Source organism: Anabas testudineus, chromosome 13 (genome assembly GCF_900324465.2).
Source record: "Anabas testudineus chromosome 13, fAnaTes1.2, whole genome shotgun sequence".
In the NCBI taxonomy this organism is placed as follows: Eukaryota; Metazoa; Chordata; class Actinopteri; order Anabantiformes; family Anabantidae; genus Anabas; species Anabas testudineus.
In genome coordinates, this window is record NC_046622.1 from 2,298,406 (window position 1) to 2,325,321 (window position 26,916).

Here is a 26,916-nt window from a genome sequence, read left to right on the forward strand (position 1 = left end):
GGCCCCTCAGCGAAGCTGTTTCCTCTGTGAGGAGGGATCTCTTTCATACAGGTTGCTGTTGCAATTGCTCTGTTACCGTGGCGACCCATGCCTCGTTGACCAGATTCAAAATGCATTATGATTAAAGGTGCACCGGGTTGCCATGGCAGCGCTCTGCGTAGGAGTTGCATAAGCAGAGAGAGGGGACCCCGGTGACTCTGTGTGTTGATATCTATGTGTACAGAACATCTCTGTGCGTAGCAGATCAACTCTCCCGACATGAAACCAAAGGACCTTTTTTTCTCCAGAGATACACTTGATAACTTGTTGTCTGCCTCTCTTTCAACCTTTATTCATCCAGGGAACTGTAACAGGGTGAGTGTTAATTTTCAGCTGTACCCGCTTCACATTCACACCTGAGAGCTGGCAGCTGTTAAACTCAGATGCAGCAGTTTCCTGTGCTCTTTGATAAGTAGTATAAACCACTGGGCTTTGATATAAAATTACTTTAAATTGAACATTAAAGGTCAAGTTCACAACTTTCAAGTCTGTTTTAACAGTCAGGTGCCCATTCAAAACTGCGAGAGAAAGAGAGCGAGTGAGAGAGAGAGAGAGATGTGACTTGGATTAATCTAATACATTTAATGGTTTGGTTGTACTTGTATTTCAAATTGCTTTGACCTGGGACGTGTGTTCTAACAGTGAAGCCAAAGGACCAAAACCACTAAAATATGACTGTATGGTTTCTTAAACACTGTATAATACCGTGTGTTTTAAACTACATTATAAATTGTGTAAATGTGTCTTTACTAACATCTTGGTGTGTAAATATATATAATATGCTGTATCATGTGCAGGCCTCTAGAATTAATTATTTAACTCATTACTAGAGTTGTTTTGAACACATTTCTTCGACTAATAAGTTGAAGATTATTTCCTCCAGAAATAACTGCAGCAGAGTTCAGGTCTGTGCCCTGCATAGTCTGTGTCTATACTGTACTGCATGTGCACCCTCAAACAAAATGTAGTGTTGCAGATTAGTTGAGTTATAAGAACGATTGATTGAAATTCAGATCAGGTCAGTCCTCGCTGTGGTTATATAATATCTACTGTAGTCTGACATTTCCTTATGTTTGGAAACATCTTCTTCTCTGTTTTCAGTAAGGATTAATCACAATTCTGCCTGCTGTAATGGATTTACTACCTCAGCATCTCAACTGATGTCAAACAGAGACACACACAGTCACCCACACACTAAAAGAAGCTTTGCGAAATGATCTTTGTTCATTCATGATGAAATCCTGTTTCAGCGCTGTCCCATGTAAGGTTTGTTATTATACAACCAAACAGATGTACAAACAAGGGGTAGAGATAAAAATATGTATCTTTAAAACTTAGCTTAAGTATTATGTTTAACATTATCTTGGGCACAGTATGTTCCATTCCTGCAGCTTGAGATGCATCATTATTTATAACCTGAATTTAGTTACAACATGATTCAGGGCTCAGTATGTCAGCAAGATGCCATTTTAAATATTTTTTAATAATAATAATATATATTTTTTTCACTATTCAAGGTTACATCAACTTTCAGATGTGTAAGCACAATAAAAACTTACATATAGAAAAGTAATTCACATTTTCTTTGTTTCATTTAATAAATGTTTGTGAAGAAACTATAGAAAATAGTGTGCTAGAAGTGAATATAGCAGTATTCATTGGAAATAGTCATAACTTAAAATATAGTAACGTAAGAAAAAATAAACTATAGTGCAAAGGAATTAAATTATATTTAATTAATGAAGTGTAAAGTTACATTGACCTTGACCATTGACGTTTTTTATTTTTAATGTGTTTTATAGTTACGTTTAATCAAAGTGATTCAATTGTGGTCAATAGTTAACACACAGAAAAAAAATGGGAGGAAATAGTTAACAAGTGAAAAAGCTATGGGAACATTTATATTTATAGCCATCCAAATAATATAATAATAATAATGATAAATAGATTATTATTAGTTTATATTCTATATGTTTATATTCAGTGGCTTAATAAAAAATAATGGCGCTGCGGTGACGTCAGTGGAGAGGTTGTCAGGAGCCCCTCGTGCCCGCAGTTCTGTCGTCACCCTGTTAGAGCGCGTGCCGTCCTCTGTCACACACACACAGAGGCTGCACGCGGAGCTCGTGAGGCTGCGCTGCTGCACGAGAGCACTGCAACATCAGGCTCGTGCTTCAGAACGGTTTTAAAAATTAACGGTCAGACAAAAAAACTGACGGTCGAGCAGGAAAGTGGCGTCGTTCAGGTAAGAAAAGGTGAATTTCTGTGTTAAATCACGATTCTTCACTGTGAATTGGCAGCGAACCACTTTTACACGACGCGTAGGCTCAATGTCAGTTAGTTAGTGTTAAAATATTGTTTGTTAGAAAGAGAAATTAATAATTGTTAGTTAGCGTTAGCAGCGTCTGGAAACGTTACCAGCCGCTGAACCGTGTTACGCTAATTACGGACATTTTTTTAACCTCAAGTAATCTGTGTTTATTTTCAAGATCTTTCTTGTGCGTTTTATTGTTTCATTGAAATATTGCCATCAAGTGTTATTCGTCACTGCCTCTTCAGAGCTACTCCTTGATTTAGATGCTGATTTTGTTTGCTTTTTATGTTTTGTGCTCCGGACAGCTGATGTGTTGACTCAAACTACTGGACCGGAAAGTGAATGGATTGCAAATAAGAGTTAAACTATTTGAGCAAGACTATACTGAGTTCTAATTTGGTTGATTACGGTGATGAATAATCGTTAACTTGGTATTATTGCGCATTCTATTTCGCAATGAGGATAGAAAAACATATAGCCTATTTGGTAGGTTTGAAGCCATTCTTATCTTGATTGTTCGCTGTTGAATGATAGTATTCCAGTCGTTCCCTTTCTGTACCTGTACACTGTTGTTTAAGCAGCTGAAAGGTTGTCAGATCTTGTGTTTATTTTGTGAAATGTTCTGTCAATGTTGAGCTTCCTACCTGCCAGTAGGTGATTTAGTACCAACGCAGACTGTCTTATTGTTCGGTCAACACAAATCAAACCATCTAGTATCTAACTAGGTTCAAGATTACCTGTTATTGAATGATAGCTTGAGTCACAGGGCAGGACATCCAATAGGTGTTTATGCCTTTATAAACCAGCCAAGGTCAGTCCATAGATCTTCAAGCTGCAAGGAATAACAGATGAGATTGGGGTATGACAAGGTATAATCTTTCTATTATCACCATGGGGAGCAGAGATTAAGTGAAGATTGCCATAAATCTCTGCAGGTCCCAGCTTGGCTGAAACGACTTAAGTTAGGACAGATGGTTACAGTAATACTGAGTACATCTGTGCAAGACTGTTTGTTTCTCATAGGTTAAACATTTCATCATGGTTGTTTCATAGCAATATTTGCTGTAGTATTTGGCTACTATGTAATGTGATGAGGAAAATCTTACTGGCAGTATGTAACCAAACAACAGGCACAGAGATTATACTAACATTCCTAACAGGTGATTCAAGTGTCTCAAATATTTCTGAAATGGTTAGTCTTGGATTTTCAACCTAATCTGGGTTGTTATCCTCTTAGGCCCTTAGGTTTTTTTGAAGGTTCTTTTTGTTTGTACCTAGTGTTATGTTACCATTCATGTTCTCTTCATAAGCTGCATAGTTTCCATTTCACTTCACAATAGGAAATAATGAGCACAGCGGGATTGTGTGTTAATAGGTGCCCTAAAAAATCTGCTTTTATTTTATAGCAACTGTGATGTAATTTGAACCCAAGCAAACTGTTCAGGTTCTGCGCTCTTGGCGCAGACATCATTCAGACACTCACACAGACTTTAGGCAACCAGAGTGCTGTGATTCAACAGCTCTGCTGCACAACCTCCTGACTGACACGACTCTCTTCCCAACTCATAGGAGAAAGCAGTGTTCTCTTTCTGCTGAGCCCCCCTGTGTTTCTGTATGAAGTCAGTGTTATTTCATCATTTAAGATTTCAAGCATAGCAGAGTGGTCCCAGGATGCTAAAGTTTCCTCATCTAAAGACACACTTAGTAATCTTAATTTAGACAAAAGGGTTACCCTCACAGTCAAAAAGCAAAAATGCTAATGTTCAGGGCTTGACATTAACACCTGCGAAATGCGAGTGGAATTCAGCAGTGGCATGTACAGCCCAGTCTCCAGTCCAGTCCCCATGGAGTCAGCTATGGAAGTTTACATGAACAGTGAATGTGTAAGAATCAGATTCAAAAATCAGATTGTCCCTGATGAGCAAGCCGAGGGCGACGGTGGCAAGGAAAAACTCCCTGAGAAGGCAACAGGAAGAAACCTCGAGAGGAACCAGACTCAACAGAGAACCCATCCTCTTATGGGTGATTACATGCTATTTGTTAGGCAGCAGGCAGCGGGCAGTTCAGTATAACAGTTCATGTCTTTGAGTTACTATGGAGTCCGGTTAGGTATTGGAGGCTCTGGTAGACTTGTAGGGAATTCCAGTCCTGGACTATCGAGCGTTGTGTCGAGACCTCAGAGGAACAGCTGCTGACGTCAGCCGAGGCCAGGACCGTCGTCATGGTAGCGTGGAATCTACTAATAGAGTAAGATATTATTTTAGGCATGAATGCAGAGAGCGCACATAGATCACCCATTCCTTTAGGCGAGGTTAGGTGAATACTTTAAAAACTTACTAATCAAGCAGAAATAACTGAAATTCTCTGCTTGAATTCTTGAAGTCTTGCTAAAAAAAATAGAAGTGAATACATTTTTTTAATGAATCTGATCTGACAGAACCTCCACATAATGAGGACCATATTTCCAGTGAAAAACTGAAAAAGGCTGTAACCTGCACCTTTAATATTATGATACCACAACACATGGAAAATTGGCTATTAAAGTAACAATTACATCTGGGACTTGGACTCAATAAACACAGTTTGGAAATCCCTGGACAGTAAAATAACAGCAGGATATCTGAAAGGTCACAGTAGTGAACTGGTGGTGGCATAACAGCTGTCTGTTGTTAGTACCTTATAGCAAGACTTTTACTATTTTGAGAAATCTTGTAATAATCAAAGAGTAGTATCTTCAAACACTGAAAGAGAGATAAGAATCTGTTTCCGTTTCTCAAGTTTGCAGCATAGCAGCTTGAATTAAGTTTCTTGCCTAAAGGTCCGTTCCCATCACGAATGAGGAGTTCAATTGGCCTCCTTCCAGCGGCAACAAACTTTCTGACCTTTTAGCTAAACATGTTTTAAAGGTTTAGTAAGATGTGATGTGCTTTTGTTGTGACCATGGGCAAAAAGTAAACAAGGCTCTTGATAAGTTGGATCAGTATAAAAGTCTTTATTCTATTATATTTCGAATTACCTTAGAGCGTACAATGTACACATGCAGTATGTGTACATTTTACCCATGCATTTTTGTAGTACCTAATGTAAAGCTCATTTTTCTGTGAAGAGTTCCACACGGTTGTTGCACTTGAAAGACTGATTTCCCAGTTTTGCTTTTAGATCAATTCAGTTTTCTTGTTCTGAATGTTAAACTACTGAACCTTTAACAAAGCAGCTCAAATGAGTAGGTGCTAGTCCATGGCCAAGATTACAATGAGACAGGAAGTCCAAACATGTTGTATAACCGTCCATACTAAATCTCTGTGAATGATAAAATAGTGGGAGTGGTAAGGTTTGTCAAACAGGATCTTAAGTGACTTTTAGACATTTGACCTTTGATTTTGACTATTAATCATTTTCAGCTGATAAGAATTTTAGGGTGTTATGCAGACTTTGTTAAGCTACATATCCTTAACATTTTTGGGATGCCTTGTGGTGACTGGGGTTGGTTCCACTCTACCATGAAGACGGTCCTGGCCTCGGCGGACATCGGCAGCTGTTTCTCCGAGGTCTCGGCTCAACGCTTGATAATCCAGGACTGGAATTTCCGACGAGTCTACCAGAGCCTCCTATAACTAACTGGACTCGACATTAACTTAAAGACATTAACTATTATACGGGACTGCCTGCTGCCAAACACATAGTATGTAATCACCCATAAGAGGATGGGTTGCCTGTTGAGTCTGGTTCCTCTCAATGTTTCTTCCTGTCGCCCTCGGCTTGCTCATCAGGGACAATCTGATTATTATTATTCATATACATTCACTTCATTTAAACGTCCATCGTTTCTTGCTTGTGTAAAGCTGCTTTGTGACAATGTCAATTGTAAAAAGCGCTATACAAATAAATTGAATTGAATTTTTCAAGAAGAATTATCACCATTTGTTTATTTAAAATGACACTTAAGCAAATGTTTGGTATTGGTTGGTGGTGGTTTTGTTAGCTATGGTGTGATGTGTTTGGACAGTGAGTGAACAGCAGAGAGCTGAATAGTGTGGGCACAGACAACTCCATTGTTTTATGTGTACTGTCTCTCCTGCTCTCTGTGCCTCTCTTCATTGATTTATCTGTAGTATCTTTCTTTTATTGGTGTGTGGCATGTTCACCTACTCAGTAATGTAATACAGACACAGTGGCCCTAAAGAAGAATATACTTGGTGCTTGCAAGGCACCATTAGATAAGGAAAGATCTAAAATATATGTAAGATCCTGATCTTTCATACATTTAAATCCGAATCAAGAACATGTCAACACAACTCTTGCTTTCATGTCGTACTGTAGCAGCATTTTTGTGTCCGGTGTGGTGTGTTTTATTGCATAATGCACTGATAAACCAATGAACTCTCACCCTGGAACCTACATGTACTGTTTGTGTCATTTGTCAAAACTAGCTCTTCCTTAATTTTACCTGGGCAGTTTGGGATCAATCACATTCAGCTCCATCTGCTGCTGGGTATCACCAGTATCTCCGACAAAAAAAAGACTGCAGAAATGCCTTTTTATCTTTTTCTATCTTTACTCCTAGCTTGTGTCATTTCACATGCAAAATAATAAAGCTGGCAATCTTTTCAGGTTATTTACTATTGTCCGACTCGCCAGAATTTCCGTGTTTATGTTTTACTTAACAGTATATTTTTAAATGTTTTGTACATTTAAAATGTTTTGTTCATAAGTTTCCTTCTCAGCACTGACCTGCTTCACATTAATGCGTCTAATACTCTACTCCCCCTAGGGGATCATTAAAGTTTAATCCAATCTTGTGCATATTCACATCCTGAAACCACATTCGTACAGCTCCATGGGAGTGGCAGGGATTAAGTGCCTAGGCACTCCACAAACTCTTTGGGGATTCAGATCATATTCTTGCAGTTAAAAATTGCTGCTGTCACTGCTGGAAGAAAACCTGGTTTGTGGACTAAACTGAAAACCTCATTGTAAAAGTGCTAGTTAGTTGACGAACCATGTCATGTTCACTACGTTAGACATTTTTGATCTGCTCAAGACTTGTTTGCTATATTTACCTTTCTGTTTCCACATTATTGACTGCAGTGGGAGAGATACTTAGATAAACGTATTACTTATGGGTATATTAACAGTGCTAACATACAAACACACAGACACAGGCCCATAAACACACATAACTGAAGACCTGTGTAATCATCGGTTAATTTATTCCACAAGGGTCAATTAAATTAAATAGATACAACTCTCTTTCCATCACACATACTATTTTGTGCACTCAAGCACAATGTGCTCGTCACCTTTGTGTTTGTACGATGAAAACGCCTAGAGTAATGGCTAAACCTGGAATAAATGTATTGTTTTAAGATTTATCGTTACAGTGGTGTATTATAATACACCACCATAATAATAGCACAATTATTGTGCCAGAAGGGTTTTTTCTTACACCTAGAAATGTCCTTTAAATTGTTGTTTTGCAGCTGTTCTGGTTGAGACTGGTAGTTGATCTGTTTTTTTGAAACAGAACCAGCCTGTTTGTATTTTCATAGCATTGTACTTCCCTACTTGTGGGTTAGGGTTAGGGTTAGTTTACAGTTACTTTACACAGTTTATATTGTTCAGTTTAGTTACGTTGTCACAAATGTGGAATTTGGAGAGCTTAATGGAATGGGTTTCCATGGCCGAGCAGCTGCATCCAAGTCATACTTGTCCGACTGCATTGTCCCAAGTGTAAAGTTTGGTGGGGGGATTATGGTGTGGGGTTGTTTTTCAGGAGCTGGGCTTAGTTCCAGTGAAAGGAACTCTGAATGCTTCAGCATATGAAGACATTTTGGACAATTCCATGCTCCCAACTTTTTCTTCTTCCAACATGACTGTGCACCAGTGCACAAAGCAATGTCCATAAGGACATGGATGAACTTGACTGGCCTGCTCAGAGTCCTGACCTCAACCTGATAGAACACCTTTCGGATGAATTAGAATGGAGACTGAGGGCCAGGCCTTCTTGTCCAACATCAGTGTGTGACCTCACAAATGTGCCTCTGGAAGAATGGTCAAAAGAATTAACACAGTCCTAAACCTTGTGGACAAGAGTGGAAGCTGGTATAGTTGCACTCATGTGTCCATGTGAACATGTGCCATATTTCCAGTTGCAGGTACTCATTCCTAGCAGGATGTAATTTAATTCTTGGAGGCAATACAAGACAGTTGACGATCCCGTCGGATGTGATGGAGCAGAATAGGCACGAGAAACATGACAGATTATTAACCTTTTCTCTACCCGCCTCAGTTATAAGGCAGCATAAAGAGAGACATAAAGACATTTTGGTGACTAAAACCATGTTTAGTCCTATAGTGGCAGGCAAAATTAAAATATATAAAAAAAAGATGGGTTTAGGATAGTGTGGTTCATCCATTCTGTTGTTGATGCAGTATGGTTTTCAAATTGCTTAGTGGGCTTTTGAAGCCAGAAAAGAAGCTTTTAATGTTAATATTGATGTTAAAATATAAGTTGGCACTTGGAATCACCTTTTCTTAAAACCTTATGAAATATGATTCCTTTCTTTCCAACCTGATTTAAAGTGATAAACTGAAAGCCTGAATAGTTTCTCACTCGATGATTTCTCGATAGTGGCTGCAGTGACTATTAATCTTCTGTTTTGAAGTGCATGTGTTTCATTAGATAATGAATTGGGCTTCTGTTTAACCTGAAAAAACCTTTTAAGTCTCCTTAATGCACCATATGTCAACAGACCTACCTTAGATGTTCCATATCACTAAGGATTTTTTTCAGGTTTAGGTAGAGCTCTGATCATTCTTTGTTGTTGTTGCTGTCAGTTATATTTAGAAACCTCTTAAATTTAAACCTGCTTACAATGAAAAGGGCTTATGTTAAACTGACACAACGGATTAATTTGTTGGCATATTGAGTGTAAAAGTGCTCACTGGTGAATCTGTCTTTGTGTTTGACCTAAATATAATCAGTTCCTTCATGTTAGCAAGGAGAAAAGCAGACCTGTTCACTAAAAACTTTCCCAACAATCCATCCCTTTGGGAAAGTAGAACAAGGCTTTTGGAAACTGGAGCAGTCATGAAAAACACACTTTTCCTGTTTTCTGGGTCAGTAGCCAAAAACCTTTGGCTCTATAACTAAAATGTATAAAATGCTGATCAGAAAGTGAATATTTTGCGTTCTTTCCATTGCTATAAATGATGCCATGTTGTTGCCTCTGCTGGCCCTGCACACTGATCTCTAAGCCTGCATGTGCTTTAAATGAAGGTCATATTACAACCAGTTTTAATGTGGTTAACTTAAGAACATTTCTTCAGTGAAAACATTTGTTTAATGGATTTTACTTAAATCACAGTTTACTTAAATTAATAATATTAATTAAAGTGAAGATTGCTAGTTTATAAGTGTATAAATAGCTTGTTTTTATTCGTCAATAACAAAATGAAATGTTGTAAATTAAAGGTGACTATGAACCTGCTAAAGTAGTGGGCAGGGTCCAAAGGCTGCTCATAAAGTCACTAGAACACTGATGGATGGACAGAGGAATGGAAAAATGGAATGGAAGAAAACTAAGGTTAAGACAATTAGCTGAGTGAGTCAAATTTTGAAGTGGGGGGAAATAGAAAGGTTGGCAGTGGGAGACAGTAAAGGTTTAGATGCACAATTTGACACAATTTCTTCTTTCCTACATTCCCCCCTTTCACCCTGTGCTATTTTTGTCCGGGCCCTCAAAGTATTGTAGGGGTGCTGAAACTTTTTCAGTCTGAAACCTGAAAGATGTGCTCTCCGTTTACCTCAGGAGTCCTTAAAGTGTGTCACTGCTCTGCCAATACCTGTCTTACGTCTGACCCACTTGGAGTCCAGATAAAGGCAGTGAAAAGTAGAAGGTATGCATGTATTGACAGGAACTGTCTTATTAGCTGGCAAAAATGGTCTGGCAGGTGTTGAGCGGCAACTAATATATAGTGTGCATAATATATAATGCAAAAACAGACTTTAATGGTCGTCAGCAGATACCAGCAAGTGGACAATGTAAAAAAAATAAAAACTGTAATTCTAAAATTATTGATTCACCCTTTTAAGTGGTACCAACTAATTTTACATGGAAATTAGTTAAAGCAAATAGTTCTAACATATTGCATCATTGATTCAATTGGTTCTGTCTAGGAGGACAATAGAGAAGGTGAGAATGGAGTGTGTCACTAGAAAATGAACCAGGAGTCTGTTTAACCTGATTGAACTCTTTAAGTCTTCTTACTGTTGACATTATGTGTACTGTCACAACTGTGGACTTTCCAGGTTTTAGTGTGCTGGGGAGTTGGCAGACCTATAATCCCTAACTCTATAAGTAGAGCAGCACTTTTAACAGCACTACAACAATTACAGAAACAAATGAATAGTTGACATAAAAGGGTAGCACATAGTAATGACAATGATATGTCTCTTTTGTACAGTGTTTATGTCTTTCTCATATGTCTTTTGTCTCAATGGCTCTCTCATATCACTGTATGTTACTGTAAGCACTCCACAATGCATTATTTGTAGGTGAAAGGAGAGTTCTGACACCCTGCAGAATATGTGTGAAATTGTGTCTGGTCCATAACAGCTTAGACAACGCCTGATGGCAGTTTCCCTCTCGCATTTTCATTCTCTCAGCCTTTTATTACTCAGTCTGGATCTGTCTTGTTTACCCCACCTCCCTTCATCTTTTTCACTGCAGTAATAATAACAAAACTGATGTCACAGTTGCCATGACAGCCGTGTGATAACTTGGCTGATAGTCAGCCTGATGGACTAGTGGCCGACTTCAATCAAGAGACAAAATGAACCAAAGTTGTTCAAATTGTACAGAATGTATTGGAACAGATGATAAAATATGCAGAATCTTTTTTTTTTTTAAGAATAGTGGCTGTCGGGTTTACATATCTAACACAAAGTTAGATGATAGCAATGATAATGGTACATATTTGACCATAATTTCAATACACATCAAGAACCATCAACAAGGAAAAAAGTTTTTTTTACAACTTTTCACGCCACAGTTTTTTCCATTTCATACTATGTACACACTGTTGTCATGTATAGATAAAATACTGTTCTGTACTAAATGTATACATATATTTTATTTTATTATAGTTATTACTGATTATTCAACCCACACTACATACAGTCTATCATTTATTGCTCCCTTTCTGACACAGTTATTAATGTTTGTTGTATATTGTGTATTCTGTTGACACTTGGACAAGATTGAATTCCTTTTACTTGCTACTTGGTGAATGCATTTGATTCATATTTGCAGTCTATCATATAAATAACTCTGTTTTAAATGAAAGCTAGTATATCTCAATACTGAATATTTTACACTAGAGACTGTGAAAAATGAGTTGTGAAAAAATTAGCTATAAAAATGATTTGTGACTGCCTTACTTGACCCATGAATTAATGCATTTGAAAATGCAGGAACTGAAAAGAAAACAACAGTAACATGCTTCGTTAAGTAAAATATACAGTTTGTCCACACAAAGCTACCTGGTTATAGCTCTATAGCTGGTTATAATGTGGCTGCTGATTGAAGAGACAAACAACAAGCACATTTATACACCAGCTTCTACTTTTCAGTTGTGGAGCAAAACAGGCACTGTGTTTGGCATCAGCACAACAGTAAACTAACCATCTGTCAGCTTCAAACACCAGGTTCAGTCAAGCAACTATATCAGATTACACATACATTAACTAATTATGAACTTTGTACAAAACACTTCCATCATTACTATTAATCATGTAACCACTAACTGGTTATTAGAGAATATGTAAGGAAGAGTGTGTGATAAGCTGTTATCACACATGCCATTTCCTGGCTGTTAAAAACTTTGTTGTTATTACTAGCTGGATTACTGGCTGATAACCTTCTTTCTAGAACCTGATCAGGTACCTCACTGACTGGTCTAATTATAATGTCACTGGAGTTAGACAACGGTCAGGCAGCTCTGCAAATGGAGTGATAGATTTGCATAGATATACAGACTATAAAGGATAGGTACATGTAGGTGTGTGCATGTAGCAGTCTTAATTTGCATAAATGTTGTGTGAAACTACACAATTTGTGTATAACCAGTTACATCAGATATAGGCCAATGTGTATTTCTGTGTGTGCATTTTCTGGGTTAGTTTAAGCAGGACACACATGCACACAGTGAGAGTCTTGCTGAGTCTACTTTTCCTATAAATACATTTTGAATTGACTCAAACTTTCTTCTCTGCTTCTAGGTGACGGTGAAGTAGTGGTGCCTTTTTGTCCATCTTCTTTCTCATCCTATCTTTACTTTGCCTTCTTCATCATCCCATATCTCTTTCTATTCTCTAGGTCACACATCCCAACTAAAACTCTCTCTGTGATGCCGGGCTGTGGGTGAGCATATGCCCATAACCAGACTGAAGCTGGGGAAGCTAAAGGTGGTGCGGCGGCAGCTGCTGCAAAGGTAGAGAACACACGTTACCTCAGTGCAGTCACACTGATCAGTATTTGTGTTGTGCCTTTGATTTAAAATTGACTGCACTTTGTAGTAATGTTTAGTCATAGTCATCAGTCACTGGAAAAAAAAACCTCATCTGCTAGTGGTGTCCAGCCTTGGGGATTGTTTACATTTGAGTTGGTGAGCTTTGAAGACCTTCAGCCACTACTCTAATACAATGTAGTCGACCAGGATTCTATAGAGGTTATAGAATCTTTGCAGTGTACTATTACATTGCAAAGAATAAAAAGAGAGCAATATCTTTTCAAACAGTGTCCTGGTTACTTAACCTGGTTACAAAGTTTGCTGTGAACCCTGTTTAAGGAGAACTGTTTGTTCTGAAGTACAACAGCCTACCATCTGTGTCTGCACAGAGGGATGACTCAGTGCTCCTTTCTGTACAGATATAGCCTGATTGCATCATCTAAAGAAAATTATTTTTTGTGACACATTGGTATGACTGCTGTATGTTTATACAACCCAGAGACAGCCAGTGTTTGGATAAATCTTATTAAACCTCTACCCAGTAGCAGATCTAATTATTGAATCTGAAACCTTTTTAATGTTAATTATAATGAAAACTGAAAAGAATTAACAGAATATTTGATATTTTTGAGACTGCCTTCTTGAATAATGTTGACAGCCAATAAATGACAGCAGCAGAAAGTAAGAAATTCTGATTAAATATGTAGGAGATTTGCTTGCTGTCTTTAAAGTTTAGTAAATATGGACACTTTATTTTATTTAACTAATATTTCATTCATAATTCACTGTCTCAGGTTTGATTAAAAATTTACTGCTTCAGGTATGAACACCAACCATTTGTCTCCTGTTTGGCTGGCCTCTATGGTTGCCAATGGAGACGATACCAAAGAGCCCGCGCACAGCCAGGAGAGTGCTGCTGCAGCAAGGTAAACAAATACATACACACACAGCACCATCTAGAAATAGTGTGTTGAGATTGGTTCGTTTGCTGATCATGCAGAGATTGATTGCCTAGCCAGTTTTCCTTCACTGGCCTGCTGACTTCAACAGTCAGTTCTGCTTTTCACTGAAAATGTTTTAGCACATACATACTTCGTCAGCGTGTATTAAAATATACTGCTTTCATATGCACTTTGTAATATGATTGACTTCATCTGTATCTGCCAGATTGTTTATATCAAAAAGGCACTGTTCTGCCTCTAATGAAGACAAAAAATCCTGTTAACTCAGGAAAATGTGGTCTTCAAACCTTTACCCTAAAAGCTTTTAAAATTATAGGCTGTTGGAGCTTTATTTATGTGAAAGATGATCAGTGTAGAATGTAGTTTGCTAGGACAAAACCTTATTTGTATGTGTTACAGGTGGAGTGTGGCAGTTTTGGGCTCTTGATCCTGACCTTCTTCCTTACTTTTGTATTCCTTTACTTCTGGAGTGAAGCTCAGAATGACTACAATGACTTTGACTGGTAGGTCACATACATACATTATCTGTTTTACATTCTTATTGGCAATTGCACACAATCATGTAAGTTGCTGTATGTATTTTTTTTTACTGAAATTTATAGAGCAATTTATAATACTAACACAAATAAATATGTGTATTGATCATCTTAACATGAATTCCTTATGGGACATACACTGCCCATCCAAAAAAAAGTCACCACCTGGATTTAAATAAGCAAATGGGTAAGAGCCTCCCATTGGATAATTATTGCATGGATGATTATTTTTCAGTTTGCAACAAGTTATTTAACTCTAACTGATGCAGTGAGTAGCTTCTTATTTCTTATTTCTTATAACAACCATCTCGGAAGACATCCTGTGGTCGTGGAAAAGATGTTAATCTGTTTCAGAAGGGTCAAATTATTGACATGCATTAAGCAAAGAAAACATCTGAGGAGATTGATGAAACTACTAAAACTGAATTATTCAATGGAAGAAGGTCAGATTTACCCTGTTCCAGAGTGATGAGCACATCAGGGTAAAAAGAGAGGCAGGTAAAGTGATGCAATCCATTATGCCTAGTACCTACTGTACAAGCCTGTGGAGGTAGTGCTATGGTATAGGGGTTGCTGCAGTTGGTCAGGTCTAGGTTCAGCAACATTATGAGCCCAAAGAATGAGGTCAGCTGACTAACTGACAACCTGAATATACTGAATGACCAGGTTATTCCATGAATGAATTTTTTTCTTCCCTGATGGCATGGGCATGTTCCAAGATGACAATGCTAGGATTCATCAGGCTCAAATTGTGAAATAGTGGGAGCATGACAATCATTTTCACACATGGATTGGTTACCACGGAGTCCAGACCTTAACTCCATTGAAACTCTTTGGGATGTGCAGGAGAACACTGTGCAGTGGTTCAACTCTCCCATCATCAAAACAAAATCTTGATGAAAAATGAATCCAACTCTGAACGGTAATAAATGTTGTGACATTGCAGAAACTTATTGAAACGATGCCACAGAGAATGCGTGCCGTAATAAAAGCTAAAGACGGTCCAATAAATTATTAGTGTGTGAATGTTTTTTTTTTGGGATGGCACTCACAAACTTCACTCACAAAAGAAAGACGCTATTTATGATAGCTGTTAATGTTTTTTCTTGTGCCTCTTCAGGTTTAACTTTGGCACTCTTGGTTTCTGGTTTCCATGGTCTCTGGTCCTGCTGGCTGTTGCTGCTTCACTCTTCACATATATTGCCCTGCTGTTGGTATGCATGCTTATATGATTTTATCTTGTCTAAAAGTGCACATTAGCTGCTTGGCCTTCTTTCCACTTTGTGTGACATTTAGGAACATTTCTGTTTGCCTAAGGTGACAAAAATGATGCAACACTTATATAATTCAGAAAAACAGAGATGAAGTGAAAAACAAACAGTTTTGTTTTCTCTGTAGACTGGCAGTAAAAAGATATATAAAAGTTTTTGAAAACCTAAGCTTAAAAATAATTTTTATTTACAGTAAATAAATAATTGATGTGATTATTGTTCAAGTTTACCAAATGCTAGTTAATTAAATATTAAATGGCTTAGTTTTGGACAGGTGCTTTATTAGTTTACTAATTCATTAATTTACTTTTTTGAAATGTAATAAAAAAAAACTGAAGTATCTTTATATAATGGTTTTTAATGAATATCTAAACATTCAGGTGCTGGCAGTGTGTCTGCTTTCTGAGGGTCAGAGACTGTACCTTCATTGGAGCCACAAGGTATATACACCCAACATTCTTGCTGGTACCCCTTGTTGTACTTTAAGTTGTTATAATAAGTTGTCTTCCTGTTTCTGTGTCAGACTGGTATCGTGGTGACATTGGCGTTTTCCGTCACAGCCACTGCTGTCCTGTCTGACCTCTGGAGCAAAGAATGGCAGACTCTCCTTCTCTCTCTGCAGGTAAGCCAACACTGACACACTAGTCTGTTACAGTGAAGAATTACAGCATTTGTTTTCTTTTTATAATTTGCAAAACATTGTGTGTGTGGTGTGTGTGTGTCTATATAGATAGATAGATAATAGTTAGTGATGTGGATATCTATCACATATCTATTGCATTTATACATGCATCAATTTGTGCTTCATTTTTTAAGTGCAATCTTTGAGACAGTGCTGAAAGTTTGATCTGTCCCTTGTCTTCTTTCTTTCTTTCTTTCTTTCTCTGGCTCTGTCATTCTCCTCTTTTTATCTATAGGTGACAGCACCTTTCCTACATGTGGCAGCAGTTGCCCTAATGGCGATCCTCTCCTGGCCAATAGCATTACACTTCTTCCGCATGAATAAGAAAGGTAACCAAAGAGAAAAATTTTCATCTTTGTCACCTTTGAAGCAAACACTGGAAGGGAGGTGGGGCTTAATCTCTCAAACTCAATTAGCACATACTGCTAGAGAAAAAACTCAGACTGGTTTTGCTAAAGTATCTTTACATAAGGCAAATAATTGTAAAGAAAGATAAATACTAAATACAATAAATGTATCATAGTGTCCATAATTTGGGTAAGAATAGTAATAACAATTATTAATATCTAAAACCTGACTATTCACACTGAATGGTTTGGTCGCATCTGAATGTTGTTTTTAGTCACTGAGTATTACTCCAAGCAGCTTGGCCAGTCCCTTCAGGAACCACTGTAAATCAAAAAACAGTTCTAAAAGCTTCAGTTCTCTTAGTACTGAACTGTACTATTCTGAAATCAAACATTCACTTAAACAATGTGATGCACTGGCCCAGCATTAATTATAAAGCTGTAGACCTCCCTGCCATTCATTCATCTTAACAGAAAATCAATGTCTCCTACTCATATGTTTGTCTCTTTAATGCTTGTCCCCTGTGTTCTTAACTTCTTTTGGTTTTTGGGCTTTTGTTTATTCTTGCTTGTTCTTGCGGTGCTGTCTGTTTCTTTTTACAAGCCTTCGGCAACCCTTTCTGTCTTGCATTGTGTCTGACTGCCTTTTCCTCACCACTGAGCGGCTTTGACCTCTGCATGTCTCTCTGCGTCTCTCTTCTCTCTTTGGTCTCCATGGGTACTGTCCCGAGTTGCCATGGTGATTCAGCGGGTAGAGTGATGCTGAGTCATGTCGTGGGTCTCTCCAGGTCTCTCTTTGGCAGGAGAGAGATTTGCAAGGCACAGGATGTAATAAAGCTCTCCCCTTTTCTACTGCAATATGAACACTTGCAAAAGAGAAGAGTTTATGGTTTTACTGTAGTTCAACAGTTTTATTCCATTGAACAACTAATGTTTTTCTTGGATGTAAGGAATAGTGAAGGTTTGGGTTAACCTGGAAAGCTTACTAAAAAGCTGCAAAGTTTTGGTCAAACCAATAATAATAAAAAATTAATCGCAGAAGTAAAGACAGAGAAAATCACATTGAATTCTAGGTTGATGATGGCAGTTGTTACAAGGCAAATCCAGCAAGGACACAATGTGACTATATTCAACTGTTTTTTGTTTTTTTTTTATATCCCAAATGAGCATAGAAACCATATGTCTATGTCTTACTCTGTATCTGTTTCAGTTATACACAAACTGTAATGTATGTATACTAGCAGATAGACAGAAATCGTAATTTAACAAATTGTTTGCTTTATATGTAACCTCTCTAAAACAGAGGCATGTTTCATGCAATCAAAAGATTGTTTTTTGTTTGTTTTTTTATGTCTGTTTTAGTGCGTCAGGTGGCTGTCCTGGGTCTCTACCTGTCCGTGCTGTTCTCTCTCTACCTTGTTCCCCTGGGAATGTATTCTCCCTGCATTAAAGACAAAGGAACTCTGGGACCTCCTCCATCACTCATTGGACACAGAGGAGCTCCAATGGTGAGGCTGAACTAAACTAGAACATTTAGATCTGTCTCAAACCTGTTTGAAGTCTGTCTTACCGCTAATGTTGACTATTCATGTACATTGTTCTCATCACACTGGGAATGTGTGTGTGTGTGTGTGCATAGATTTCTCCGGAGAATACTTTAATGTCATTTGAGAAAGCGGTGGAAGCAGGAGGAGAAGGACTAGAAACTGATGTCACTATCAGGTATTAACTGCACTCACTGGTTTATGCACTATATGGGAATAAATACATGTATATTGTGTTGTCTGCCATTTCTCTGTATCAATTTCTTTCAGCTGCAAAACTGAATAAGCAGTCATTCTGTATTCTTACTGGTGGATAAGATAGTGAACACCACTGCAGAATAGTCTGCATAGTGTAGCTCTGAAACTACAAGCGTGTGGGTTTTCAGACCAACTTTCCATGTTATTTGCATCTGTTTGTGAGAACCACTGAATGGTAATGTTGCATGAAAACTCCAGAGTCCCTTTCAAAATGTTTGTCACACAGGCATAAAAGGTTAGAGTAGCAGTTCCTCTTTTTAATAACACAATAAAGTAGTTTGTCACCCATTCAAGTAAAAAGTAGATTGCTGAGAAAATCACTCCACTTATACTACAGCCATCAACAAAACACAATATGTTATGAAACTATTATGACATGCTCACAATCACAAGTTCATACAATACACTGTGTAATATGTGAAAGATTGTGATCAATATTTCCTGTGTTTCCTTACTGAGCAATTAATGTGACAAAGTTTCTTTGAGTGAAATGATTAAATTATATCGATCAGCAATGTTAACCCCTTACCCTAACACAAGATTTCACAACATATTTACTAGTTAATTGTAGAGTTCACCTAAGTGGTGGGTCAATAGTAAACAGATAAGTGTATTTCTTATATAATTTTGCTATTTATAGAGATCAGCAGCCAATGGGATACCCTTAGAACTAAGCTGATTACTGGCATGTTAATCCAGTTAGCCAGTAGCCCTCACATTAGTCCACAGCTGGTGAGTTGGCACACTACAACCTAAAAGCACGGCCTTTAGTGTTATTCAGTTAGCTTTATCCCATGCTGTTAACCTTCGAATCTGTGTGTGTGTGTGGTCTGTGTGAATGTTTGTGGGTACTTTGCAGTTCCTGTGTAATTACCTACAGTTAATCTATTAGTGGGAGTGTGTGTTTATGGCTTTAAGTTTTGATTAAATGAGATGGCAGGGTTACTAATATTGCTTGTTTGTGTTTTCATGAATAAAAGCCATACCTTGTTTTTATTGTGAGTAAAGAATCTATACTGATGACTTTATAATTTTTGTTGTACCTGCACTTCTTTCAGTCCCATTCCCTTGTCTCCATTTCTGTTCTACACTTGCCTCGCTTGCATCTGATTCTGGATTGTCACTCTTTACATTACTATCTGCAGTTATGATGGTGTTCCTTTCCTGATGCATGACTTGACTCTGCGGAGAACCACTAATGTTGCCGAGGTTTTCCCAAATCGGACACACCTTGATGCCTCTATGTTCACCTGGGCTGAGTTACAACAGCTGAATGCTGGTGACTGGTTCTTATCGGTGAGAAAATAAACACAGTTTGTTGTTGTTTCAATGCATGACTTAGTTCACCCAAACAATGTAATTGTGTTTTGCTGAAATTCATAATAGAAGGCAGATGACAGACACTGAGCACTAGTAAATAAATGAATTGTAGCGTGTTCTGATGTGTGCTTATGCATCTTCAGGCCATTTGTGTCTGCATCTGACATGCACCTTTTTCAAATAAAAGAGAGACAGAAATTTTTAATAAAATATATAAATCTATAATAAAAAAATCATAGTATAGAACATGTACTGTATGTACAGATACTTTTAAAGCTTGAACTCCAAATACTATATCATTGCTACAGTTACAAATGTAAAGGTTGATTGATTTAGCAAACCTTGAAAGAAGAAAATGATCATTATAGTAAAGCAAAGATCACGATTTATAGAGGAACAAAATACTTGCAAATAGTATGAATGCCCTGTGCTGTTAGAAAAAATAAATGCTGGATTGCATTAAGTGCAAATAGTCAGAATTGTTATATACTGTAAATCCTAATTTCTGGAATTTTAAAATAGCTAGATTTTGTTTTTCAGCATTTCTCAACTAAGCATTTTTTTTCCAGCGTCATCCTGGTACATAAATCACATCTGTCACCATCTCTTACAGAAGGATCCATTTACTACTGTGTCATCCCTGTCTGAGGTGGACCGCTACCAGGCTCTGAACCAGTCTATTCCATCTCTGGCCCAGTTTCTGGAGTTAGCATCCACTAGTGGTAGACTAGTGCTGTTTGACCTGCGGAAGCCACCACATGGACATCCTTACAGCCAGTCATATATAAACACCACTCTGCAGGTGGTGGAGGCCCACATTAACTCTTCACAGGTAACCGTACTATGTGGATGGGTCTAAAAGCTTTTTAATTATACATTTAGCTCGATGATTCATTTTTTATGTACTTTGGTTTTCACTATGTTGGATTTTAGTTCTTTCATTTTTGAGTGTATTTTTGTGTATACACCTGTGTATATGTAGGTGCTGTGGCTACCGTCCGAAGACAGAGAGCTGGTCCAGGCTGTTGACCCAGAATTGCAGCAGACCTCTGGAGAGAAGGCTTCTATTCAGGAACTGACAGATGCCCATATAACCAGACTAAACCTGCATTACAGCACCATGTCTCAGCAACAGATCAGGTATACACAAATGCACAATCATGTATTGATTTATGAAATCAAATGTAAATATTTGCATTCATTTGCATTTAAGCAACAATAACCTTTAACAAAGCTTGATAAATTCTGTTAGTTATTTCAAAATTCATATCCCTAAATATAGTCACACAGTACAGTACTGTATGTTCAACCACTCAGAGTAATGCGACATTTCACCCTTTTGAAGCTTCTGAGTGTGTATGTAGTTATGTAACTTGAGGTGCAGATGGCCACCGCATCCTCTGTGACACAATGTCTTTGCTTGTAGAACATCCTTAGGGAAGTGAGGGGGAATGTAGGGAGGTAAACACCAAGCGGGTGAGAGGTTCATGTTAGAAGAGACTGGAGAGGAGAGAGAGTTGGTTGGAGAGATGGAAAGAATGAAGAAGAAGTGAAAAGGTACAGACAGTTATCATTTTAAATGAGATGGGGTAAAAGAAAAGGATAAGAGGCAGAGGCTTATATGTAGTAGAAGTGAAATGAATATGTATATAAACAGAAGCTGTGTGAGAACAGTCTGGAATAAAACGAGAGAGATTGTAGAGTGCAAGTGACTCACACTGACAGTTTTTAACAAAAGTCACAATTGATTCATCTTCACCATTTCATCAGAATGTGAGAATGTCAGTTATGATGGCACCATGTTTGTCAGCAACTAAACAGGCCTGGTTAGATAAATCATGTTATTACAGTAAAAGTTGTCTCAAGATAGTTTCTATGAGACACTGCAAGCACTACAGTGTTTTGTTTTATTAAAGTAAATATCATGTGGACGTGCGATAAAATTAGTTGTTAAATCTCAGGGTAAAATGTTCTGTCAGAGGATATTTAGCTTTAGTTTCTCACTGGTTCAAATAAAATGAATTCACAATATTCGAACAGACAGTTTTCAACTGACTCTGTTTAATGTCACAGCTAGAAACGGTAACAAGATTATTCAACTTCTAGACATTATACAACTCCAGATAGTATAATCTGGCAAATAATAACTTCCTCTTAGATCTGCCTCATCTTCCACTTAATAGAAAATCATTTGCCTCTGCATTTCTTTTTCCCACTCTCTCTGTTTCTCTCTTTCTATTTACATCACCCTCAAAAGATGACAATTGTACTTTTAAAGGATGTTTTCATCCCAATAAACATGATGAGGTTGTGAAGATGTGTATCTAAACATGTACATCTCTTTCTGTGTGGACATATTTTAGTTCAAACTAATCTCCCTCCATAACAACCAACTCATTTGTCTTCTTTCTCTCTACCTACTTTCCCTTCATTGTTGTCGACACTACTACTATCTTTCGCTGGCCTGGATTCAATCTCAGAAAATTGTTCAATCATCATGAAAGTGCCAATGTGATGTTTGTCAGTGTTTATGCAAGATGTTAAGTCACTCGTTGTCGTTAATGAGTGACTAAGGAAACTGTTGTCTTTGTCTCTACAGTAAGTACCAGTCAGTGAACATCAGTACTAACTTGTACGTGATCAGCCAGCCGTGGCTCTACACTCTGGCCTGGTGTGCTGGAGCTCAGTCTGTAACCACAAACTCCATCCATATCCTGTCCAACATCAACAAACCACTTTTCCTCATGGTGAGCAGATTCAGCTCTTCAGCTCTATTGTCATGTCCAGAACAGATAGCTCTGTGATCTTGGCATATAGTACACTCTCTCATCGTTCCATTATTCTCTGTAACCACTCATTGAATTAAAACATTTTTAATTTTCAGGCAACATGTAGGAAAATAAAAATGTATTTTTATGTCAAGGTTTCAGTTACGTACAGTAGTAGATATAATAACACTTGGCTGTTGGCACAGTTGCAATATAGTTAACTGACAACCTACAGCATTTTTTAAGCATTATTGCAACTTGTGTAGCCTAAGAAAATGTTTAGGTATCTGTTTTTGTCATCGGTTTGTCTATGTTTGTGATGCTCAACAGATGACTAAGTTTGTCTGGAAACAGTAACACTAAAAAAGAACAAAAAAAGAGTAAAATGTTGAACCTGTTTCTGAGGCAATTAAAACTGCACTTAGATGAGCAACAAAGTAATCACCAGTGAGCACATGTTCTGTTTTTAAATAGTGATTTAGTTCACTGGTGTACTGTGGCATAATACTAATGTTTTAGACATCTAGAAATGTCTCTTATTCACTGAGACTTCCAGTGAGTGGGAAGATAGGATATTCTGTAGCAGACCTAAAATCTCTACAGCAGGTGTCGTTAGTGTATAAAGCCTTTGACCTTTTGGCTGCATGTTCTCTCTCTCACCACCTACATGTCTATAGATTCAAATGAGTTTGAAGGAATAAATCTGAGGAGATATTTTTCCAAATTTAATCAACCCCCCCTCTCTGTGTCTTTCCAGACTCCAGAGGAATATAATCTGATGTGGATTCTGACTGATGCAGTGTCTGCCTTTCTCATCATTGCAGTTTTCATATTCCACTGGTGGGTAGAGACATATGCTTCTCTCTTAATTACCTTCCTCTGCTAATTGAAATGTCTGGTGTTGGAGTGGTAAAGCCATTCAGGGCTGAGTCATCCTGACTGCCAATGAGGTTTCATTAATATGTAGTCTGAGATGCCATTGTGAACACAGTTGTGTTTTTGATCAATGTGCAGATGAAAGTGTTGGCAAAATATGAGGATAACAATGACACAGAGACACGAGATGGACAAGATAAAGAGAGCTAAAGGCCTGAAAATCCAGTCTAGCCTCTTTTCCACCAGCTTCTTGACACAATTATATTTCTCGTTCATCTGTCTTTATCGAGTTGTGAAATATTTTCTCTTTTATATTCTAAGATAGTTTGACATACACTACAGCACCTGCTACAAGAAATTTAAACCTTAATTTTAAAACATCAATACCAATAAACATTGCCTATTTTTTATTTTGAACTTTGTAGTCTTGCTCTCCAGTGTATAAACCCTCCAGTAGTGTTGAGTCATGTCCCTCTGCCATTACTGACACTCACTTTACTTGGAATAAATAATTTTTAGTTATTAATGTAATTAAAATATCAGTGGGATTTCTTTCACTATAGCTCTCTGTTAGCTAACATGAGGGCAAATGTATTTTTCAACCTGGAACTTATATTACTAAGTTATTATTGTTGTGTTCTTGTGAGGACACTCATTGACATAATTCATTCCCTAGCCCCGTAGGCGTAGGCCATATTAATCTACTCAATTTTCTATTTATCACATGTGCTGCCTTACCCTAAACTTTACCCTAACCACAACCTAATTCTAATACTAACCCTAAAACCTAGTCCGAACCCCAAAATTGCTCTTTAAAACCCTTCTCATTGTGAGGACTGGCTAAAATGGTCTCACTCCAAAGGTTAAAAATTTATACTGGTGCTTACAATAATAGCCATACAAACACACAGACGCACCCATCCATGTACAGTGTATACATCAAAGCAGTTACAGTGGCACATGTGGCAGTCTCAAAGCACTCTGGTAAATACAGAAACACCTGGCTATTCTCAGCTGCTCTGATGTCTCTTTGGTGATGTTTGTTGCAGGTGGAGAGAGAGGGGCCTGCCTTTCTGGTCCGGCAGCCGTCAGACTCATGAGAATGGACCGTACAGCAAGTTCAGGACAGGTATGAGGATATTTTTCTTCTCCTCACTCTTGGGTAAAGGTTGTGTTTATACAGCGTTGTTGTAGATAAACATTAAAATTGTATTTCAAACATTATTCTGTCATATATGTAATGCCTTGTCTCCATCCTGGTTGATGTTAGCTGTGTTTATTGTGATTTGGGATCTTTACTGATGACAGTTACCTAGAAATGAGGATATTTCCTTAGATTGTGTGAGAGGAGAGCAAAAGTAATATAAACTCTTAGAGTAAAGGGTGTTGTCACTGATATTTTCAGAAATACTAAATTGCTGTCCTCCTTGGAAGAAAGAACTTCAATATTAATAGCATCTGTGGTGGGGGTGGGGGGAGGTGGGTGTTAGGCTAAATGGAGTATATGTTCTTCTTTACAAAAGATGAAATGCTCTTTAACAGGTTTGAAATCTTGACATCTTATATGTTGTAAACTCTATTTTGCCACCAACACATCTACAATCAGCAGTGTTATTCGGAGTTGCAAAGAAGTGCAAAGCTTCACTGCTGCTTACAATGATGTCTGATATGTCCCTGAGGCAATTTAAATGCAGCTAGGTCCGAGCTGTGGTTCAACCAGCAGAAATAAGACATTGTTTTATGGTGATCATCTTTGCATGCAGTGTGTCATGTGTCTGTGTGTGCACGTCAGACTCCTCAGAGGTCATCTGTATTCGCTGGATCCCTCTCCTATCTGACCCCTCTACTGGATCTCTCGTCTCTCTCCCCTCGGTCTTCAACCCATGACACCTTGCATGTCAGTCCCGCATGTCCATCTTTTGGGAAACTTGTATGAATCCTGAACCTTTGTTGTTTCTATGTTTCCTGTAGAACACTAGCATAACCTCTATAAAGCTCTTGCTTATTATTGAAGCTACAATGTGCCAAAATAAGTCCTTTTCAGATGAACGTGAAATAACACCTTGTCTGAGTGCCGTACCTATCTACTGTAGCTCAGCAGTTTGCATGTTTTTTCTTGTCTGTGCATAATTAGATGCATGGGTCTTTACATCTGCTCACATTACCTGTGCTCAGCAATATCTGTACTCACCCCCCTTATTTTTGTTATTTCTCCTTGTTTAAACCTCTCTTTCTGATTGTATGACTTGTGTGTTACACACAATGTTTTCTCATACATGAACTTGTAACTCTTTGAACTCTTTGCAGAGTTGAGTGACGTATGGTCCATCTCCAGTGTCAACGTCCGGCCTGACTTACGGAGCGCACCCAATTCACCCATAACTCCTCATCTGCCCACCATAACAGAAGAGTGATTGAGAGGGGGAGAGCGAAAGATAGGGAGGCAAGAAAGGCAGGTACAAATAAGATCTGACAAAAAGTATTAATACTATACTATTAATTTTCAGGGGACTTTGTTTTTTTAGCAATAACATTATCTTTCATTTCATTAATAACTAAAAAATATGGGTTAAAATACTCAGAAGAAAATGGGTTTAGTGGGCCCATAGATAAAATTAAAATTATAATGGAGTTGTCAAATAAGAAAAAAATCAGAAGAGAGAAAAAAGGAAAGCAGCAGCTCTGATCTTTTTCCACTTCCCCTCTCATCCTCTCGTTCTGTGGGCTAGCTACCTGCAGGAACTGAACCGCTGAACCAACCTCTTTTACAGATGTGCCATCAGTGACTAGCGAAGAGACTCCGGATACAAACCTGGGAGCACCACTGTCCATTTTCATACTAAAAATATCATCGATGCTTGAACTGCCTCTGCAGTGAGGACTGTCAAACACAAGCCCAGAGGCTGACATGCTTAAAAACATTTTCATCTCTGGTCATTCAACACCACCAGCTCAGCAGTGCAAGATGTTAAAGAAGCTAAACTTTACAAAAGAAGAAATCAGTAAATTTATACTGTTGTAGTAATGCACAAATACATTTCACTATTTCTGTCTTGTATTTCTAGTTGTTAAAAAACCAAATGTTTGTCAGAGGCAGTGGAGGTGAATAAGCTGGAGAGGAGATCTCTGCGTGATGATGAAATGGAGCCTTTTACAGAAGTATCTTCTGTACAAGTTTGCTTTTCATTTTCAGCTGTACGTTCATTAGGTGCATTAGAGGAAACCTTAAATCATGTCTTAATATTTTAATCTGTGTCTGTGAATTGTTGGATGCAGTGTATGAACTTTACACTGCTGGACTGACAGAATGAATGTAAAGATGAGACTGAGAAGGTATTCTTACTATTCAAGTTTGTACTAAAGTGAATGTATTATCAAGCAGGGATATGTTTCTCAAAAGCATATCAGGAATGGCTTGGAGTAATTACAGTTTGGCTACAGATCTGGGCCAAATGTGCTTTAAATAAAATAAATCTGATGCTTTTGA

General features: G+C 37.9%; 1 protein-coding gene across 5 annotated transcripts; it reads left to right on the plus strand.

The window, feature by feature from the left end:
* Positions 1 to 2,140: 2,140 nt before the first annotated feature.
* On the plus strand, positions 2,141 to 26,916 carry gdpd4a (glycerophosphodiester phosphodiesterase domain containing 4a). 5 transcript variants are annotated; one of them, XM_026365106.1, is made up of 18 exons: positions 2,141 to 2,284; positions 12,733 to 12,847; positions 13,686 to 13,791; positions 14,227 to 14,330; positions 15,484 to 15,577; positions 16,015 to 16,074; positions 16,158 to 16,256; positions 16,552 to 16,645; positions 18,026 to 18,171; positions 18,303 to 18,385; positions 19,611 to 19,761; positions 20,399 to 20,617; positions 20,768 to 20,925; positions 22,385 to 22,532; positions 23,311 to 23,393; positions 24,479 to 24,558; positions 25,222 to 25,326; positions 25,737 to 26,916. In XM_026365106.1, the coding sequence occupies exons 2-17, from the start codon at positions 12,786 to 12,788 to the stop codon at positions 25,314 to 25,316; spliced, it is 1,782 nt and encodes a 593-aa protein (XP_026220891.1). In that variant the 5' UTR covers positions 2,141 to 2,284; positions 12,733 to 12,785; the 3' UTR covers positions 25,317 to 25,326; positions 25,737 to 26,916. The 5 variants fall into 5 exon arrangements, with proteins under 5 accessions (XP_026220891.1, XP_026220872.1, XP_026220882.1 ...); XM_026365087.1 differs by lacking the exon at positions 25,222 to 25,326 and having other exon boundaries at positions 25,737 to 25,885; positions 26,159 to 26,916; XM_026365097.1 differs by lacking the exon at positions 25,222 to 25,326 and having other exon boundaries at positions 25,737 to 25,885; positions 26,201 to 26,916.

Excerpts from the sequence above, each read along its gene's own strand:
- gdpd4a (XM_026365076.1), top strand. The coding sequence starts at position 12,786 with ATGCCCATAACCAGACTGAAGCTGGGGAAGCTAAAGGTGGTGCGGCGG. Across the intron at positions 13,792-14,226 it reads GAGAGTGCTGCTGCAGCAAG|GTGGAGTGTGGCAGTTTTGG; the intron begins GTAAACAAATAC and ends TATGTGTTACAG. Across the intron at positions 20,926-22,384 it reads ATGTCTCAGCAACAGATCAG|TAAGTACCAGTCAGTGAACA; the intron begins GTATACACAAAT and ends TTGTCTCTACAG.